The sequence below is a fragment of the Panulirus ornatus genome, chromosome 12 (assembly GCF_036320965.1).
Source record: "Panulirus ornatus isolate Po-2019 chromosome 12, ASM3632096v1, whole genome shotgun sequence".
NCBI lineage: Eukaryota > Metazoa > Arthropoda > Malacostraca > Decapoda > Palinuridae > Panulirus > Panulirus ornatus.
In genome coordinates this window covers 56,460,475-56,480,307 of record NC_092235.1, presented here as the reverse complement: position 1 = coordinate 56,480,307, position 19,833 = coordinate 56,460,475, and the positions used below count along the sequence as shown (strand labels likewise).

Below are 19,833 nucleotides of genomic sequence, written 5' to 3'. Positions count from 1 at the left end.
AAACATAAAGCGTTAGAAGAGACATAAAGCGTTAGAAGAGACATAAAGCGTTAGAAGAGACATAAAGCGTTAGAAGAGACATAAAGCGTTAGAAGAGACATAAAGCGTTAGAAGAGACATAAAGAGTTAGAAGATATATAAAGCGTTAAAAGAGATGTAAAGCGTTAGAAGAGACATAAAGCGTTAGAAGAAACATAAAGCGTTAGAAGAAACATAAAGCGTTAGAAGAAACAAAGCGTTGGGAGATAGATATATAAAGCGTTAGAAAAAAATACATATAAGGAAGCTCTCATACTTGTATAGTATCGGAATACTGGCTTAAGAGAATCAGCAGAGTGATGAGACAGCGAGTGCTGACAGTATCAAAAGGAGAGAAAGATCATGAGATGAGGCCTTACGTGGGTAGAACTCCCCTTCCTGTACTGTAACGAGTGGGTGACTGACTACGCGTAATGCTCACCTGGGCGACCGCTCGGACTTGACCTTTGGGATGAAGTCCATGAGTTCTACGGCGAAGGGCTGGCTGCGGGCGACGACCTGGGTCCAGCTGGGACCTCACGTGGTACTGGGTCACCAGGAAGACCCGCAGAGACCGACAGTACCTGACCCGTAACAAATAATGATCAACTCAGGACACGGAATGAATGTGGTTGTGTGTGTGTGTGTGTGTGTGTGTGTGTGTGTGTGTGTGTGTGTGTGTGTGTGCGTGGGTTGCTTTTTGTCATAATCAGGTCATGGTCTGCATGTCCAAAAGGCCCGTGAAACTTTGATGAGCGAGCTTAAAGCAAGGTCTGTGGAGGGTGTCAAGGACAGACAATCGATGCCACTTAAGGACAAACATACAGGACAGACGTGCAGGACGGTGGATACAGAGTACGGACGGATAGTGGATACCCGTTACGGAAGGAGAATGAACACAACGTACGGACAGATGATGGCAACCATGTACGGACGGACAGATGGTGGCAACCATGTACGGACGGACAGAGGACAGTGGATACAAACGGATCATTGATACGATAACAAAGCAAAGCAAGGAGACGCGAGAAACAAACACTTCGTCACAACACAGCATAGCAGGGGTAAGGCCGTAACAACCATAACAAAGCAGGGGAGAGGCTGTCATAACCACAGCACAGCAGGCGCAAGATCGTAACAACCACAGCACAGCAGGGGAGAAGATGTACCAACCACAAAAGAACGAGAAAGAAGCTGTTACAACCATAACACTGCAGGGAAGAGGATGGAATAACCACAGCACATTAGGGGTACGGTCATGATAACTACAGTACAGCATGGGAGAAACGTTCTCACCACAACACAGCAGCATAAGGCTGTAATAACCACAACCCAGGAGGGACATGTCCATGACAACCACAGTACTACAGGGGAAAAAGCCTGTAATAACCACAACACAGCACGGGCAAGGCTGTTACAACCACAGCAAAGTAGAAGCGAGGCTACTACAACCACAGCAAAGTAGAAGCGAGGCTATTACAACCACAGCAAAGTAGAAGCGAGGCTATTACAACCACAGCAAAGTAGAAGCGAGGCTATTACAACCACAGCAAAGTAGAAGCGAGGCTATTACAACTACAGCAAAGTAGAAGCGAGGCTATTACAACTACAGCAAAGCAGAAGCGAGGCTATTACAACCACAGCAAAGTAGAAGCGAGGCTATTACAACTACAGCAAAGTAGAAGCGAGGCTATTACAACCACAGCAAAGCAAGGTGTTGAGGGGCTATAACCTCAGCAGTCTGACGGCCCCACGGGTCACAGAAGTCTGTCAACGACAGGAGCCAAAGCCGGTGATGCATGAAACATGGAGGTATCGAGCGGCTCCACACACTAACGGAGGGACGCCGAGCTTTATTGTTATAAAAGCCTTCTCCCCGTATCATGCTGGCGATCTATCCTTCTCTGACCTGTCTGTGACCTTCACGATCCCCTTCGAGTGGTCACATTAGCCTGCTGATGATAAAGCCTACTGTTGACTATAAGATAGTCTTTCCTTTGGTGATTTCGAGGGGTCCTTCCTAAGAAGGTACACCAAGCTGTTAATTACTGTCCTTAGTTTTTTTTAAACAGGAACTTATCTGTCGTCTGTAAGTGTCTAAGACTTGATGTACCTAAGCATATACATCAAAGCTGTTGATTACAGATGCCTGACTATATAATCTAGAACACAGGCACTGTATCTTCCTCTGGTGTTGAGGAACCCTCGTCAGCAAAGACATAAAGCTGCCTATAATAAAAAAGGTTCCTTTCTGTACAACGGAATTAGGAGCTTGATGGCCGCTCCTCAACGGAGGTACACCAAGCCCTTGTTTACAAAGACACTCTAGCCTTTTACGCAAACTGTCTGTCTCAGCCAGACCAACACTCTATAGGACCGCCAGTACGCCAAGTTGTACAGTTTCTCCTGACGTTTCACATTCAGTACAGAACCAGTGCATCCAATCGTCGCCTTCAGGGACTCGAAAATGATGATCTCATTACACCATTATGAAGATCCAGGGACAAGGCGCTGTGAAACAATACGAACACGAGCATTCCAAAATATCCAAACCCAAGTACACCAACACAAAGGCCCAAAAGCAAGGACACCAACGAAAGAACCTCAGTAGTGAAGTAGTCAGCGTTGTAACCCACTAATCTAGAGGGAGTAACCCGGGGGGTATGTATGTGTATACGCAGGATTAGGCCTTGATATACAAAAACAAGGTTAAGACACAGGGCAAAACGAACGTAAAACTCACTTGCCCTGTATCATACACAAGTAGCAAACACAAGGACCTAGGCAATCCTCCTTCAAGAATGACTCCACCTGAAGAACCCCAACAGGTCCTCTCACCGTCGTGGGTGTCAGTATAATAATTGCTCATAAGGGACTCGAGTCATTATGTAATTTTGGTGAGGGAACGAGTGTCACATTTTAAACATCTACTTCCTTATTCATTTATGCAATTCCTACGGAGACAGGTATGGCTATCGATCCAGTGTTGTGCAACCCACGGCAGAAGACAGAGGTGTCGGTAAATGTGTTAGTGTGTTAGTGTGGTGGCACGTCAGCAAGTGTGCTTGTGTGTCAGTGCTTGTATGAGTATATCGGTAATGCAGGTGTGCATGTCAGTATGCTGGTACAAACACACTTGGACTCCCTGCACCTGCAGTCTAGAGCATATACACAACTTTCACTCTTCCCAAACTCACCTATGATTCGCCCTCTTGCTCTTCCCCATCCATCACACAATAGGTGCAGAAAATTGCATTTTAGATCATTCTTAGCCGCCCATCCTCCCTTCTAGAACCCCCTACGAAGAGGTGCTCAATACACTGTCCTTCCCAGCTTTCCTCCAACCATCACCTGAACCTTATCCGATTGCCTGAGAAGCCACTTCCTGCCACCTGAGGTCACGTGTGCTCAAGTTGCTATTCGACGCACAACATTGAGCCCACACGAACTCGTACAGACCGATACATGAACAGCACCATCGCAACCATTGTAAACATCATCAATGATTAATCAAAAGACATATAACAAGTCTTCAACTTGTAGAGCTCTCTCTCTCTCTCTCCAGTATGTTGAGTACTTTGTATATCTTCAGACTTTAGCTGCAGTTAATTCAATAAAGTGGTTATCATCATTATGATTAATACTATCATTATTGTCTGTGCAATATCATTATCATTATTATACAAGTGGGGCCACGTATGTACCTGGTGTATCCGTGCTGGGAGAAGGTAAGGTTGGACTTCTCTGTGTCGACGTCCATGTCCACAAGGCCACTCATGGGGGTGTCCTGCAGAGGGTGAGAAGTGGAACACATTACCCTGAGGCGAGGACAGCAATCGTCCATCTCATAGAAAAAAATCTCATACAGGCGTGATTTCAGTCTCAACTGATGTTCATCGTCTACCGGTGGGTATGAATCAAAGTCCGACCACTCTTCACAAAGGCGCGACCCCTTGAGTGTGGGATGAGGACCCTAGAGCACACGATGGTGCGAATCCTTCAGCATCTTGGCGTGGCCTTTGGCCTGACCATTAAGGATCGGGGCGAAGGTCACGTCATCATACTCAAGGTTACGAGTCCTACTTATTTGTTGTAAGGCGAACCGAACTCATCGCTCGAAGTGATAACACAGAGAGAACCTTTTGGCCAGCCTCTTTCAAAAGTGCTGTCTCTTTCACACATGGCTTCGAAGACGGCGTGATGCGCCCCAGTCTCTCGCGAAAATGTGGTGGGAAAGGGTTCAACAGATTTGGCTCCAATGGAACTCGAGAGTTAGATCGACTGGTAAAAGGTTCCTGCCTTCTCAAGAGACACTCTTAATGGTACTAAAAACCACAGCTTCCAGGCACAGGAAATTGTTATCTTGAACGAACTCTACAAACATCAGCTCAACGCTTCAAGATATTCTTAAGCTTTTTCATGACATATTAACCCGCGTACATCAAACCACACTCGAGATGCAGACGCCGCGAATGATCGGTCACCAGGAGAATCACTGAGGTTAAAGTTAAGGTTGTGACCCAACTTAAACTTTAACCTCATGGAGATTGGTCAGGTCAGGGGAATTGAGCCAGATTGGCTAAGCTGGATGGGCTTTAGTTCACCAGTTTATGTTAATATAAACTGGGCTAGGAAGGTTAGATGAGGTAAGTCTGGCTAGGAAGGTTAGATGAGGTAAGTCTGGCTAGGAAGGTTAGATGAGTTAAGTTTAACGGGTTCGATTAGGAGACGGAAGCTCTCCTTCGTTTGGTGGGGGAAGCTTGACGAAGGGTGGTTTAGCAGACTCCTGCTTGCAAAACGAGATGAGCTTTAGCTGTGAAGCTCGACGAGGCTGCTAAAATTAGATAAGGCAAGTTATATTAAGTTAATTCTATCAAGATAGATGAAGTAAACTAGGTTAGTTAAGTTTCACGAAGTTACTTTGCATATCTAAATAACTTCAGCGAAGTTGGAGCAGGCAGGCCCGTGAGTCATCACGATGTGGTGTGTAGCGTAAAGGGCAAGAGATGGACTCACACACACACACACACACACACACATACTCACCAGTGTCTGGACCGAGAGAACGCGGGCCGGTGCGCTGCGGTGTGCCAGGTACTCGTTGAGGCGGAACAGGAGGACGTTCACATCCTCATAGTCCCGACTGAAGAGGTTCTTCCGGTCCAGGTGGGGCGTGAAGTCCCGGTAGCTCAGGAGGGAACGGCTGGTTCCCTGGCGGGACTCGCCATGCTGGGGGCCCCGTAGCCACACCCGAAGAGCCCTGTCAGGAGGTGTCATGCGTTGTCGTTAGCCACTTAGCCCTACCATGAGCTCATGCCGTATACACGCGAGACTCACGCACCCCCTACACACACACACACCACCCGTCAGAGTATCATGGCACTTGACCCCGGACGTTTGCTATCATGCTTCCTACAACAGGGCCTTTAAAGACCCCCCCCCCCCCCAATCCGTTGGCGATACCATCGCCTCAGTAGACCTCCGTGATCCATTCCCTGATCATACCATCTGCCCTATATAACCAGAGTTGTAATCATTACGAAATATGGCATACGTTCAGAAAACTACATTGCAATTACGCATGATTTTGTTAAATACCAAGAAGCCTTATTTTCGTTGACCTCTAGCATTTCTAGTCTCTAACGCAGTGTGTGTGTGTGTGTGTGTGTGGGAGGTCAGTACACGTTATAGCCCTGGCCTGGGGCAGTGATGAACACAAAGAAACATCATAATTACCCCGGTCTCAGTTGCCGGCTACTGGAGTTGCCTTACCCTTCAAGAACAAAAAATAGATCCATATTTTCCATCGTATTTGCCGCAGATTGAAACCCATCTGCAACACCTCACTGTCCATGTTGTTCAAAGGTACAGTTACACCAAAAGCTTTGACCTTATCCTTCGTTAAAAGCACATATTGACCTTCCACTTCACATTAATTATACACTACCACTGAGCCTCTTGTCGTCGTATATGTGACAAACATCGACCAGGGTATACGATGATCCATGTATATAAATACACGGACATGTACACAAGGACGCGAATAGGTAACACACACACACACACACACACACACACAGTTTATGTTGTGTAAAACTCCATCCCGTAGAAAACTAATCTCACACACACACACACACTTTTAAATGCATGACTTATAAAGTGAGGGCAATACACACGTTCCGCCTGCAGACAACTAAAGTATAAGCTGTAGTACAGAGGGGGAAAAAGATTACATAGCATTACACAGTTACAGAGCGTGACACGATCGCATAGCAGTACACTGTTATAGAGAGGGACATAATGACAGAGTAAGACAACAGACATCGTCACACAGAGGAACAGAGATACAAAGCAAATTAAGATTATGAAGTGGAACAGAAGTACATGTCCCAATGATGGGCCACTGAACACGACATTACGACCCTTGAGCGCGACGTTACGACCACTGAGCACGTAGGTGTGGGCATGATGGCCAGGCTTTTGACCTGACCCTCTAAGGCTCACATCAAGGGCCAGGCGATCATACTCAAGGGCTATACTGTCGTACTCAAGGGACAAATTCAATTCAATTATAGTAAGGTTGACGGATGTCATTTACCATAATGACCTCATAATAAAACATCCGAATGAAATAATACTTTTTGTATTGGATGAGAAACAGCAACACAAAGACAGGCAATTTGGATGAATCCTTATCGCAATGTAAGAGTGTAATTACGGCTCTTAAGAGTTATATAATGTAATTGGATAATGCTAAACAATTATGCTTAATGGCATGATATACTTTGATAACGGCAAATGGTTGATAATTTTCTTAAGAAAATAGGACACTCTCACGAGAGAGAGAGAGAGAGAGAGAGAGAGAGAGAGAGAGAGAGAGAGAGAGAGAGAGAGGAGTTACATTTAGTCACATAAATACACAGACCAAACGGACCTAAAGTCCAATCGAAGTGGTCTGGTCTTAACACTACCTGAAAAAGGATGGAGTACCCTTAAAAATCAGAGGTAGAATAACGATAACAAAGCAAAGGCTCTCTCCCCACCCTCCAGAGAGAGAGAGAGAGAGAGAGAGCTGACCTGAGGTGTGTTGTGTTGGGCCATGAGTCCGGCAGGTAGGTCTGCAGGCCGGCCACGGTGCAGGGCAGGCTCTCACAGGCCACTACTTGGTACCCCTCGTGCCGGCTCAGCCACTCGTTGGCCTGCTGCACCGTCTCGCTGCAAACAATGGATCTCTGGTTAGTCTCGGATGGTAAAGTATAGGTGGCGCTGGGTATCGAACTGTACAGCGTGTTGTTTCAGATTAATCGGCCATCTATAATTTCGAAGAAATGTGGATTTTTTCTTTTTTTATACTTGCTCCTTCTTTTCACGATTTATTTTTAAACTTTCATCGCTTGAATTTTAATTCAGTGATTTTCAGTCACCAATTCGCATTGACTAATTCACTCGGGACTGTTTCAGGTAGCGGCTCAAAACCGTTCCAGACAGTGGCTCGAGACTGTTTCGGTCAGTGGCTCGAAATGGTTCCAGACATTGACTCGAGACATCAAGAGAAATGAGACAGGTTTTACGGCACAAAGGTTTCTTCAAAGTTCCCATAGGCTCGACAAGTCACAGTAGCAGTTCTGTGTCCTTCATAACCCTGACTCATTCGTATTAGGCTCTGAATACTGCGACTCTTCATAGAAAGTGGGACACAGAGTGGCCTGAAATAAGCGAAACAGCTGGACTACCTTGTTTATATATAGAATGCTATTTGTATGTTAGAAGTTTGGCAACTCTGGGTATAATTGTGTCTGGACATCAGAAAAATTGAGTACAAAAAGTGTGACCTAAAATCGCAAGTTTATATTGTGATTTATCGTCTCGACAATTATTATCAGTTTCTTTATCTAGTGTAACATTTAAGAACTCGGCAGTGCAGGCTTTAATTTAAGTACGTCACCTAACCCTAGGCAGTCAAGGAATACACTTGGGTCCATAAAACTTTTCACTTTTACCCAAAAGTTACCAACTTATATTACGGCCGAGAGTGCTTCAGGAATCAGCTTCCGTACCTCCCGACACTGAATCGAGGAAACATTTTAAAGAATTTCGCATTGTTGTTGTCAAGGAACAGAAATACTATTTGTTTTTGTTGGATTCGTTAGGTCCAGGCCTAGCACGGGGCCTCGTCTTAAACGGCGCAGATGTCCCGAAAGGTTATACTGTAATACAGTGAGCTGGCTGGTCACCGAAGTTAAATGATAAGGCACCTTTGGAAGGGGACAAGGCTTCATGACGGTTAAGGTCGAATGTACGGATTCTGTCTACATCCTGACGGTCAACTGTATAATACTCATTTCTCAACTAAATGTACATAACTAGGCACTCTTATTCACAGCCCACGCTCTGCAAATTTCAGCACATTTTTGGGTTTCTTTCAGCAAGGTAAAATTCTTGATATAGTCACATTACATTTCATGAGTGTGTGCTGGGTTTCATGCTGTAAATCTTAGCTCAATCTTTCCGACATTACCCCCCCTCGACAGTTGATAATAAACTCGCTGGACTAGATATTTACGGCGCTTCTTATTATCAACTTAACCCTACAATTTTCTAGATTACATTACTTTCTTGTTGCTATCGTCTTCTTTTCATTGTAGGCTACAGATTGTGATCTGGGAAAGTTCCACGTTAAAACAATAAAAAAATACAGTGTTCTCTAGAGCTCCAACTAAATATCAAGTTACAGAATTTCGATGTTAACGTCATGTGCAGGGGTAGCACAATCCTTGGTTATGATGGCGTGTTCTTTGGCTTGACCTTTACAGGTCAGGTCAAAAGTGACGCTATTTTATCCAAGGATCGAACCGACGTTCTCGAGTTGATGCATTATTATTTTGTCTCTGTAATTACTTCCCCAAACCTGACGTCGCTGGGATTCCAAGATATGGACACGGCTCTCCAGTGACGCAATTACGTACATTCCGCGATTTCAGTGCTGGTTACACGCACCGGTGGTTTTACTGGTGTGTATATATATATATATATATATATATATATATATATATATATATTTCTTTCATACTATTCGCCATTTCCCGCGTCAGCGAGGTAGCGTTAAGAACAGAGGACTGGGCCTCTGAGGAAATATCCTCACCCGGCCCCCTTCTCTGTTCCTTCCTTCGGAAAATTAAAAAAAAAAAAAAAAAAGACGAGAGGGGAGGATTTCCAGGCCCCCGCTCCCTTCCCTTTTAGTCGCCTTCTACAACACGCAGGGAATACGTGGGAAGTATCCTTTCTACCCTATCCCCAGGGATAAAGTATATAAAAGCATTACGAGACTCGGCCTGCTTCTAGTTTCGCCGCGAAGAAAAAGTTACTTCGGCGAGGCTATGTTTATAATATACCTCCATCTGTTCACGAAAGAAACTTACACGATTAGTCGAGGAACTTCTCACTCTAAAGGAATCCATAATCTTCCTGCTACTGGAGGCAGCTCGGTCTTGAAGCTGCAGAAACCCCTTAAGGGTAAGATGTCCTGGGTTGACATAACAATATGCAAAGGTAAGTGTCCTTATCTTCTGTTAAGGTACTCCCATAGATCAAGAAGAAAAATGGATTCAGAAACTGACTCCTGTGGCACGCCAATGGTAATCTGTTGTCGCAGTATACGCCAGGCAAGTCTACAGTAAGGCTGGCTAATACGACGTGTGCTTGTGTACCTTGCACTGTATCAGCGCATGTGAAAGTGAGTAGGATGTATTTTTTCAGTACACGCTGTTGATCTGTGTCACATCGACCAAGTTCTGCTAAATTTCACTGTCCTTGTTATCTAATTACGTAATTTGAAGTGTTTACTTCAATTCATATTTTTGTTGTAATTAGAGGGAAGAATATTTGTCTCAGGAGACTTAATTCGAAGGTTATTGAAAAGGGTGAACGGAAGAATATAAAAGATTAGAAAGAAGAAATGCGGTGGATCCCAGGTGGGTTGTCCATTGAGCTAAAATGATGCTGACATAGCGAGTTATTTACGATTTTTTGCTAGCTAACTGAAGACTTTCTCATAAGAACAAGTAATGTTACTATATCTAGTTTAAACCCAATGCAAAAGCTTATTATTCACCCGTGGTTATGAATTTCTGCTCTGGTGTCGCCTGCTGTCAAAACTGAATACACAATGAACCTTTGAGAAGTATGAAATGTGTTGAATGTACTGTCACTGACGAAAGAGCAAGGCTCACAAAAATCACTACATCCTATTCTTTAAGGTTACTTTACCTAATCAGTCAATTTTAGACAATGTTCCTGGATTTGGTTAAATTTTTATCTCGTAATTAATAATGCAGCTTAATGTATCTTCATCAGCCTTGGGTAAAGTTCACAAAGATGCTGGTAACATTATCACAACAAGTGGAATATACAGATTCTGTATGGAAATGGGAGATGCATTAAGAGTAAAAGATGAGCAGATACAAAACACGCCTACGTCGAATTATTCCTAAGTGATTACACAGGATACAAGAAATCTTTTGATTTCAAGAACTCTGCCGTCTACCTGATCATACGTCTCAAACTGAGCAATTACTAACCCTGACCACGTCGACCTCTTCCCTCCAGCTACGTAGTCCGTTTACATCGTATCCATAACACTTGCCACGTAGAACAGTTAACGTCCAAAACATAAGACAAATAAATGCTGGTACTTAGTGATCAGGCAGTAATTGTAGGTATTTATATGACTGTTAGATTTTGATATCTCTTGCTATCCAGCCCTTTTAGCAAATGGTCCCTCCTAATCTATAAGATTCTTCGACCACGTAACAAGTAATCGGGAAACACCAAACCATATCGTCAAGGTTCCCTTGTTTGACATATGGCTGGTTATCACATTTATTCTTTAGATGGCATACTAAACTGTTGGAATAGAGGAGGCATCTACGTCGTCTTTGACTAGGCTATCGGAAGAGAAGACGCCCAAGTGTCGTATAAGTCGATCGTACCCAACAGCATCATGGACTATAATGACCGATTGAATCCCTTCCAAGAAAAATCCTTTGGTAGTAACTTTATAAAGGTTACTTCTCCCAACCAACAGGAAATCGTTTATTATTGGCTCAGACTGAGGAACGTCCAGGTGGGTGGTGGACGAATGGGGGAGGTAATTACAGATGGACCTTGGGCAATAAAATCATTATGAAACAGTCCAAATATATATATATATATATATATATATATATATATATATATATATATATATATATATATATATATATATATATAAGAGAAAGCTGCATACATGTGTAATATTTGCAGTAAGTATGAGTATATTTTTCTCTACAACTCTGTGAAGACAATAACCAGTCCCCTGCAGCCATAGTTTTGTAAAAAAAAGTTGACACAATCCTTTCCAAGGCAGGAGCAAGACCCTACCAAAAGTACACTGGAACGAGTGAAGACGTACCGTAATAAATCCAGTCATACAACCAATGGTACTCAGACGTGGAGTGGTAGCGTAGCTACTCGGAGAAAAATGTCATAACTCAAGCGGAATAGATCAAGAGCTCCGATAAGTGACAGTGAAGATGCGTGCGTGCTAACAGTTGTTCGTGGCCAGCTCTTATACCCTCCTTCACGTACCATCAGCTGGCCACGTGCTCATCTGACCACACGTTTACAAAACACACGTGGCTTTTGTGTTGCTGTCCACCTAGTCCGATAATGTCGCATATCACAAAGCCCTAACTTTACAGTGTGTCAGGGAGCCCTTACTTTAACGTGTTAAGAAAACCTCAACACCATAGGCGTTACTCAAGCACATCAGGGAACTCTTGCAGACCCCTTTACCTTGGACTCAGGGAGAGCCCTTGCCTTCGTTCGTTAGCGACCCTTAATCATGGTGCGTGATTAGGCCCTTGCCCTAGCATGTCAGGAAGTCCTCACTCTGGCGGGTCACTAACCTCATTTACCTCCGTCAATATATATATATATATATATATATATATATATATATATATATATATATATATATATATATATATATATTATATATATATATATATATATATATATATATATATATATATATATATATATATTATATATATATATTATATATATATATATATATATATATATATATATATATATATATATATATATATATATATATATATTTTTATATATATATATATATATATATATATATATATATATATATATATATATATATATATATATATATATATATATATATATATATAAGTATGAAGTCTGTTGGGGATGAGAGAGCTTGGGAAGTGAGTCAGTTGTTGTTCGCTGATGATACAGCGCTGGTGGCTGATTCATGTGAGAAACTGCAGAAGCTGGTGACTGAGTTTGGTAAAGTGTGTGGAAGAAGAAAGTTAAGAGTAAATGTGAATAAGAGCAAGGTTATTAGGTACAGTAGGGTTGAGGGTCAAGTCAATTGGGAGGTAAGTTTGAATGGAGAAAAACTGGAGGAAGTGAAGTGTTTTAGATATCTGGGAGTGGATCTGTCAGCGGATGGAACCATGGAAGCGGAAGTGGATCATAGGGTGGGGGAGGGGGCGAAAATTTTGGGAGCCTTGAAAAATGTGTGGAAGTCGAGAACATTATCTCGGAAAGCAAAAATGGGTATGTTTGAAGGAATAGTGGTTCCAACAATGTTGTATGGTTGCGAGGCGTGGGCTATGGATAGAGTTGTGCGCAGGAGGATGGATGTGCTGGAAATGAGATGTTTGAGGACAATGTGTGGTGTGAGGTGGTTTGATCGAGTAAGTAACGTAAGGGTAAGAGAGATGTGTGGAAATAAAAAGAGCGTGGTTGAGAGAGCAGAAGAGGGTGTTTTGAAATGGTTTGGGCACATGGAGAGAATGAGTGAGGAAAGATTGACCAAGAGGATATATGTGTCGGAGGTGGAGGGAACGAGGAGAAGAGGGAGACCAAATTGGAGGTGGAAAGATGGAGTGAAAAAGATTTTGTGTGATCGGGGCCTGAACATGCAGGAGGGTGAAAGAAGGGCAAGGAATAGAGTGAATTGGAGCGATGTGGTATACAGGGGTTGACGTGCTGTCAGTGGATTGAATCAAGGCATGTGAAGCGTCTGGGGTAAACCATGGAAAGCTGTGTAGGTATGTATATTTGCGTGTGTGGACGTGTGTATGTACGTGTGTATGGGGGTTGGGCCATTTCTTTCGTCTGTTTCCTCGCGCTACCTCGCAAACGCGGGAGACAGCGACAAAGTATAAAAAAAAAAAAAAAAAAAAAAAAAAATATATATATATATATATATATATATATATTATAACCTTGAAACTATTGATTGTCGTGATATTTGACTCTGCACAAACTGGAGATAAGAAAATACGAACTATCAAAAGGAATCTTGACCTTTCCGGGTGTGTTACGGGGGGTTGAGGGAGGTTTGTTCATGAGCTAGATTGAGCCAGATTAGTCCAGTGTGAAGTGTTCAGAGCGGCGGGTCGAGTGGTCGATAGCAGTAGCAAGTGCTCACTGGACCAGACACTACCGTCTCCTCCCCAGCAGCTCTTGGGTCTATACCTTCTCTGCTTCAGTAGTTACCTTCCTTTTAACTCTTCCAGGATTCACCGTCACCTCTCCCTCTCTCTCTCCTCCTTAAGGATACTTTGTCATCCCACTTCAGGAATTCATCATCGTATTCCACACATAGCTGCCGGATTACTGTCTCCGGATATAGGCTACTGGATCACCATCTCTTTCGACACCACATCACAATTTCCTTCTCAACCCCTCCAGCACAGCCTGGCCACAATACCCAAAGGTCGTTCTGTCGTGCTCGAGGGGGTCATATACGCACCTCCCCTTTGAAGCCACAGACATCACCTCTCCCTGTATACCGCCAGGCTGTCTGTAGTCTTTCCAACCACAGCAACATTCAAGCTTACAAATAATCAGGCAGGCAAGTTAGAAAGCTCATCCTCATGGGGAATGATACACTGTAGAAAAAGGTAGAGACCTCGAAATGAAATTACTTCGGGCAGTGTTCTTCCTGACTATATCTCCCTATCTACTCTGTTCTACTGCAGGATATTTATGTGAGGGAAATGCATCCATACATCTGCCCACTGACAAACCCATACAAGCGCCCATTTGAAACCAAAAGAAAACTTTTATGTCACGAGGGTTGAAGATACTGAGTCAGAGTTGTTATGTCGAAAATAATGTTAGGTTGTAAGTCTCCAGATGCAATTTAGCAATATCTGTGACATGCTGAGCACGAGTAACCCTGTGGAAAGAACAAAGCACGAGGACATCACTCAGAGAAACTGCTCTGACAATAGACATTTAATTTGTTTTTAAACGGAAACCAAAGTAATTCTAAGTTCGTGAAAGTATTCAGCAAAAAAGAAAAAAAAATTAACTGGTCTTGAACTATTCGACTTTCTGTCTCTGTGTTTCCGATACAAGGAAAACTTGTGTCACCTGCAGCTGGTGCATCTTCAGTGATCAAGTACCAGGACAGGTACCGTAAATCATGAGATCTTATAAGGACATTTTTGGTAAAAGCGTAGCAGCCGAGCAATATAATAATTCCAACTAATATGAACAATATAAGGAGAATATAAACATAATATTGATGGAGAAATCAAACCAACGAGGCCATCACATCCCTTGATAGCATATCACTTCTGACCCAGACGGTTTTTAAAACATCAAAATTGTATTAAATGTTTGAACTCGAGGGCGGTGTGGTCAACTGTACTCAGAGCCGTAAAAATGCATATCAAAAATGCAAAAAATGAAGCGTTTGATAAGTTGATGTTTTCCGCGATGGTAGAAAGAGGGTTTTTACACCAAAGAAATCAATACTTTTTTCCGAATCTCTAACGCTAATTATCACTTTAATGGCATCACGACAAACTCTATTGTTACCTTTAGATCCACAATGCAGAACATGATCGACGTAAGGCCATTTGTTACTAATACTGGATTCAATGATCAGCGTCCAGCAGCAACGGGGTCTCCTTCGAGATATTTCTGACTTTAATGAGCTGCTGGAAAGACCTTCCGATGAAGTATTACCAGTGAGTGCGTGAGGCGGCACGTTGCTCTACCCCCCCACGGCTTACCCTCCCTCCCACGCATATCAACACACCCCTGGAGTGGGGAGCCTTGTTGCGGACACAAATGAACATTCTTATAATATTTTTCCATGGTAATATATATATATATATATATATATATATATATATATATATATATATATATATATATATATATATATATATATATACATATATATATATATATATGATTCACTTGTTCACTTTTGAACGATGGTTTTAAGGTATACAAATCGTCCGTATTGGCAGGCGGCTGTGCTACGCGTGAAGGAGGGTGGAGGTGCAGCGGATGTGAATGTAGCGTGTTGGGTAGGCTCCCTCACCTCCCCTCCCTCCTGCAGCTACAGGTCAGCTTCTCAGGGATAGTTCGTTCGTCACGACACGGTACCAGGACGTCACGTCAGGCGGCACTACAGTTACAGCGACCTGCTGTGTAACAGTGTACCATGTGTACAGCAAGGTTCTCGACCCATGATCGGAGCATTACATAAAAGGTGGCGGGTAAGAAATCGAAGATTCGCATAATGATACAAGACTATGAGACGTCGTGATAACCACACAGATTTTTTTTTTTCTATGGTCATGACGGCATTACGACAGAGCATGTCTTTGTTACCAGCAGACTGCCCGGAAGGAGATGGCACAACTAGAGGTTAAGACACGGGAAGTGTGAGGATGGACAAGAGGAAATAGTTTTGGATTCATGGAACACGTTCATCAACCAAGAGGATATAAATAAAAATACCACTAGAATATAAGAATTAAAAAAACGTATATAACAGAAAAAACGAGAAAAAAAAAAGGAGAAACTCCAGGAGTATATATGGGAAGGGCAGGTAAGATATATGTTCCATGATGAAGTTATCTGCTGAAGGACAGTAATAGTATTCTAATCTATCTGAGACAGAGATAGGATCGTAAAGCTGTAGTGGGCACTTCCCCAGCCACGACTTCTTCCGATCACCACACCTGGCAGGAAAATAGCTAAAAAGGAGCAGCATGCAGTGAGTGGAGCACATATAACTATACAAATGCTATAGGAAATTGTGAAAGGGAATATTATCCTACTGTTATGCTTATTCTGGCACATCCCAGGTTGGAGGCTCAAATCTGAAAAGAAGAAAAAGTTGAAAATTGTATGTTTCAAGTAATTGTTTTCCCCTCTTGAACAAACTTACCAATGTAAAGCTTCCTCCATTTACGCATAAACAAGTAAGAGAATGCATCATATACGCTCTCTATATAACTTTCGAAGTTGCATAGTTACTTAAACTTAGTTTCTACACCCAGTCTCTTCACTCAACTTTTTTTTTTCCTTCTTGAGCTTTCGTGTCACTTCCCGTTTTCGTGTTTTCCACAGTGATGGTGTTACAGATAGTTACGATAAACTAGGTGCTATCTTCATCAGATATGTGCCATTAAGATCGAGTTCCTTGTAAAGGTGGGAAGGTACTTGACGACCTTGTAATCCTTTCTATCTGCTAAGAATGGTGCAGTCTCGTGGTGTTACCACTTACAGGCGGGGGTCCAGAAACATCCAATCCGAAAGTTTACTTGTGGAGACTGGTATAAGGGAGGAGGTTACAGTAATGGGTGATCTGAGTGGACCTATAGACGCGAGTGTGAGATACGGCCATTATAGGATGGTGTGGACTAGCCTGACGGGGAGGTGGGTGAGAGAGAAGACTCAGTGTAATGTGTATGTGTGTGTGTGTGTGGAAGAGGACCTAACTGGAGGAGTGGTGTATGGAGTGCAATACCTTTCTGAAGGTGTTGTCTGTGTAAGAGGACCTACCTGGAGGAGGGGACTTGGCTGATGGTACTGTCTGTGGAAGAATACCTACCTGAAGCTTTGGTAGACTGTGTTGCAGCATGAGGAGCGGTCGGGGTCTGGAAGAGGAAGGAAGTCCTTGCAGACGAGGCTCTCCGAAGCGGCTTGGCTGGAGTTCTCCACCCACCGCCCGTTCTGTGAAGGAGAGAGGACGAAGCGTCAGGGAGTACTTTCTCGTCTGAACCCTTAAACTTACTTTTATGACAAAAAATTCTCAACATTATCATCATCAACCCTTTGAACATGAGAGTACAACCTTTGGGCATGACGGTACGACCTTTGACCTGAAACCTGAGGGTCATATCAAAGATCAAAGTATCATCGCATAAGGGGTACTGTTGTGTTCAAAGCGTATTTACCGTTGTTCTCAACGGTAGTGCCATCGTGCTCAAGTTGCTTAATATTTCTGTATAGTCTTCCCATCACTACCACATGTCGCCCTCTGCTCTCACCACAGCATACTGTGGACTGTCTCGTGTCAGGGTTTGTCGCCATGAATAAAATACAATTTGCACAACAATTGGCTGACCAAGTCAGCCAGCACTGACAACCAGTTCGACATTTAAATCCATTTGTTTTTTTTCTTTTATAAATTTAATGGTGTTAGGTATGGAGAGGGTTTGTAACTTGTTCCTGCATAAGTTCATCTGTTCCAGAACTCTGTGAACTGATACATACACCTCAATCTTAAACCTCCAGCAGTTAATTTCATCCAATCCCTTCACTTTCATCCTCAAACACCATAATCATTAGTCTCCTTCATTACATTATAAATTTCTCTCTATTCCCGGTTCTATCACCCACCGAATTCATGTCCATTAATAATTGATGGTTCAACAGGTTCATCCGCACACTGAATCTCCACACAGCGACCATTTGAACACCATATCCTCCATACACCAGGCATTCTAGACTGTGCATCTTACGCCAGACTCGCCTCCTGCAAGATCCCACACATATTCGGTACCTACCGATAATGGGCCATTTCGATAACAGTTGCCTCTTTTGGGATGGTAATGATTCTAGTAAGATTACTTACTGCGGACATAAACGGGGTTATTGCGAGTCATGCAGCAACGCAGTTCCTCAGCTGTTGCAAACATAAAGTTTACCCAACGCCCTTAGCTATCAATTCAGGTACTAATGCGACGACTGATCCAATAGGCTTAGAGTCGTCGTGGCATGAAGGTCCGAGTACACGCACTCCTCGCTGTTGACGCTAAAGATAGTTTGGGAACAAAGCGTCACATTGGAAATGATTCCAGGTAACTCGATGCGACCGTAAGTACTCACTGGGCTGTGAGAATGAATGTAAATAGATATTAACAAGTACCAAGGCCTCCTCCTTACGGCTGCCTCCCTACACAGGGTGACCAGATATATAAAACAAAGTTCCCAGTACCCTATTACAAATCCAGGTCTAAAGGCTCCCCATGTCGACTACCCTCACCTTGCTGTCAGGTACATCATGCCCACAGAGACTCCCCTCAACTGACCTGGAACTTCTCGGCCGTGAACCCTCTCTCTGGGAGCGGGGAGCCACTCATGGCCAGCAGCGTGCGAGGTGCGGTCGCGCCCGAGGACTGGCGAACACTGGCCTTACCACACCTGAGGTGTGAGTCAGCTCAGCGACAAAGATGGTCCTCACACACTTGAGCTGCCTTAACCTGGCGTCTAGATGGCCAGGCACACGTCACTGGGTCGGGACTACTACCACCAGCGTCACCGGTGACATGACCATGCATAAAGACCTCCCTAAGTAACAGAACAATGACTATGCACAGAGGCCCCGGCAACACAGACCATGTATAAAGACCTTAGCAACACAGACCATGTATAAAGACCTCAGCAACACAGACCATGTATAAAGACCTCAGCAACACAGACCATGTATAAAGACCCCGGCAGCACGGAGAGACGATTAAGGTTGTGCATGAAAACTCCAGCCTGGTAAATAAGGCCATACATGAAGACTCCGTCAAGGCGGACTACTGATTAAGGCCATGCACGAAGACCTCTGCAACATGGACGAGTTGGAATCTTGTGTGTGAATATGACCTACGCACTAACCCATAAGGCTCAAATCAGGTTGAGTCAAGATGTAGTTTGGCGTAGATGGCATCTGACTTGACCCCTAAAAAGAGTGAAGCTAAAAGTTAAAGGGGCCGCAGTCCTATTACGAAAAAGGCAGTCTACCTAAAACGCATGATGGATAATATTTTCTTTGTTTCTGTTGTCCCCGCATAATCAGATTTAGACGTAGGGATTACAAAACGAAACTCAAGGATATAAGTTGTTCGGAAATACCCACACCGTTGGGAGGAAAGCTGTGTGTGTGTGTGTGTGTGTGTGTGTGTGTGTGAGGATGGGGTTCCACTGCTCATGAGTTTACATGACAAAGACAGACAACAGGAGACCTGTTCGGCCCACGACTAGGTGGTCTGGAAAAAAAAAAGAAAAAAAAAGTTTAACTTCACAAGACAATGTAACTCTATTAAGCAGTGTTTTTAAGCTATCACCGACCCCCCGCTGCTGTAAATCAGCCTTCTAGTGTCCCTGCTACCGCTGTCGTTTATACAGTTGATTTCTGGCGTTTTCCTCAAAGAATACCTGACTATGAAATATTCTTCAAAACGACTTTTGAAGGTATTCATAGTCTTAGCATTCACTACGTCTGACGACAACTTTTTCGTGCCCAACACATCTCTTGGAAAAGAAGCTTTTTCCCACGTCCGTACTACATCTCTTAGCTTTGAGAATTATTCCATTTGTCATGGTAACCGTCTTTTCTTGTATTTCGAAAAGATGTTCGTGATTTAAGTTATCGAACTTGTTCAGAATTTTGAACAATTGGATTGATTCGTAGCAACGTTT

At 43.3% G+C, this 19,833-nt stretch overlaps 1 protein-coding gene across 1 annotated transcript in view; it reads right to left on the bottom strand.

Moving 5' to 3' along the window:
• LOC139752258 (uncharacterized) overlaps positions 1–18,611 on the bottom strand; it is a 25,388-nt gene extending 6,777 nt beyond the window's left edge. The window contains exons 1-6 of the mRNA XM_071668290.1: positions 18,456–18,611; positions 16,973–17,094; positions 7,096–7,233; positions 5,065–5,278; positions 3,723–3,805; positions 461–602 (exon numbers count right to left, since the gene is read on the bottom strand). Of these exons, the coding sequence (XP_071524391.1) occupies positions 461–602; positions 3,723–3,805; positions 5,065–5,278; positions 7,096–7,233; positions 16,973–17,094; positions 18,456–18,506 (750 nt within the window). The 5' untranslated portion in view covers positions 18,507–18,611. The remainder of the gene's footprint in view (positions 1–460; positions 603–3,722; positions 3,806–5,064; positions 5,279–7,095; positions 7,234–16,972; positions 17,095–18,455) is intronic.
• Positions 18,612–19,833: the final 1,222 nt, after the last annotated feature.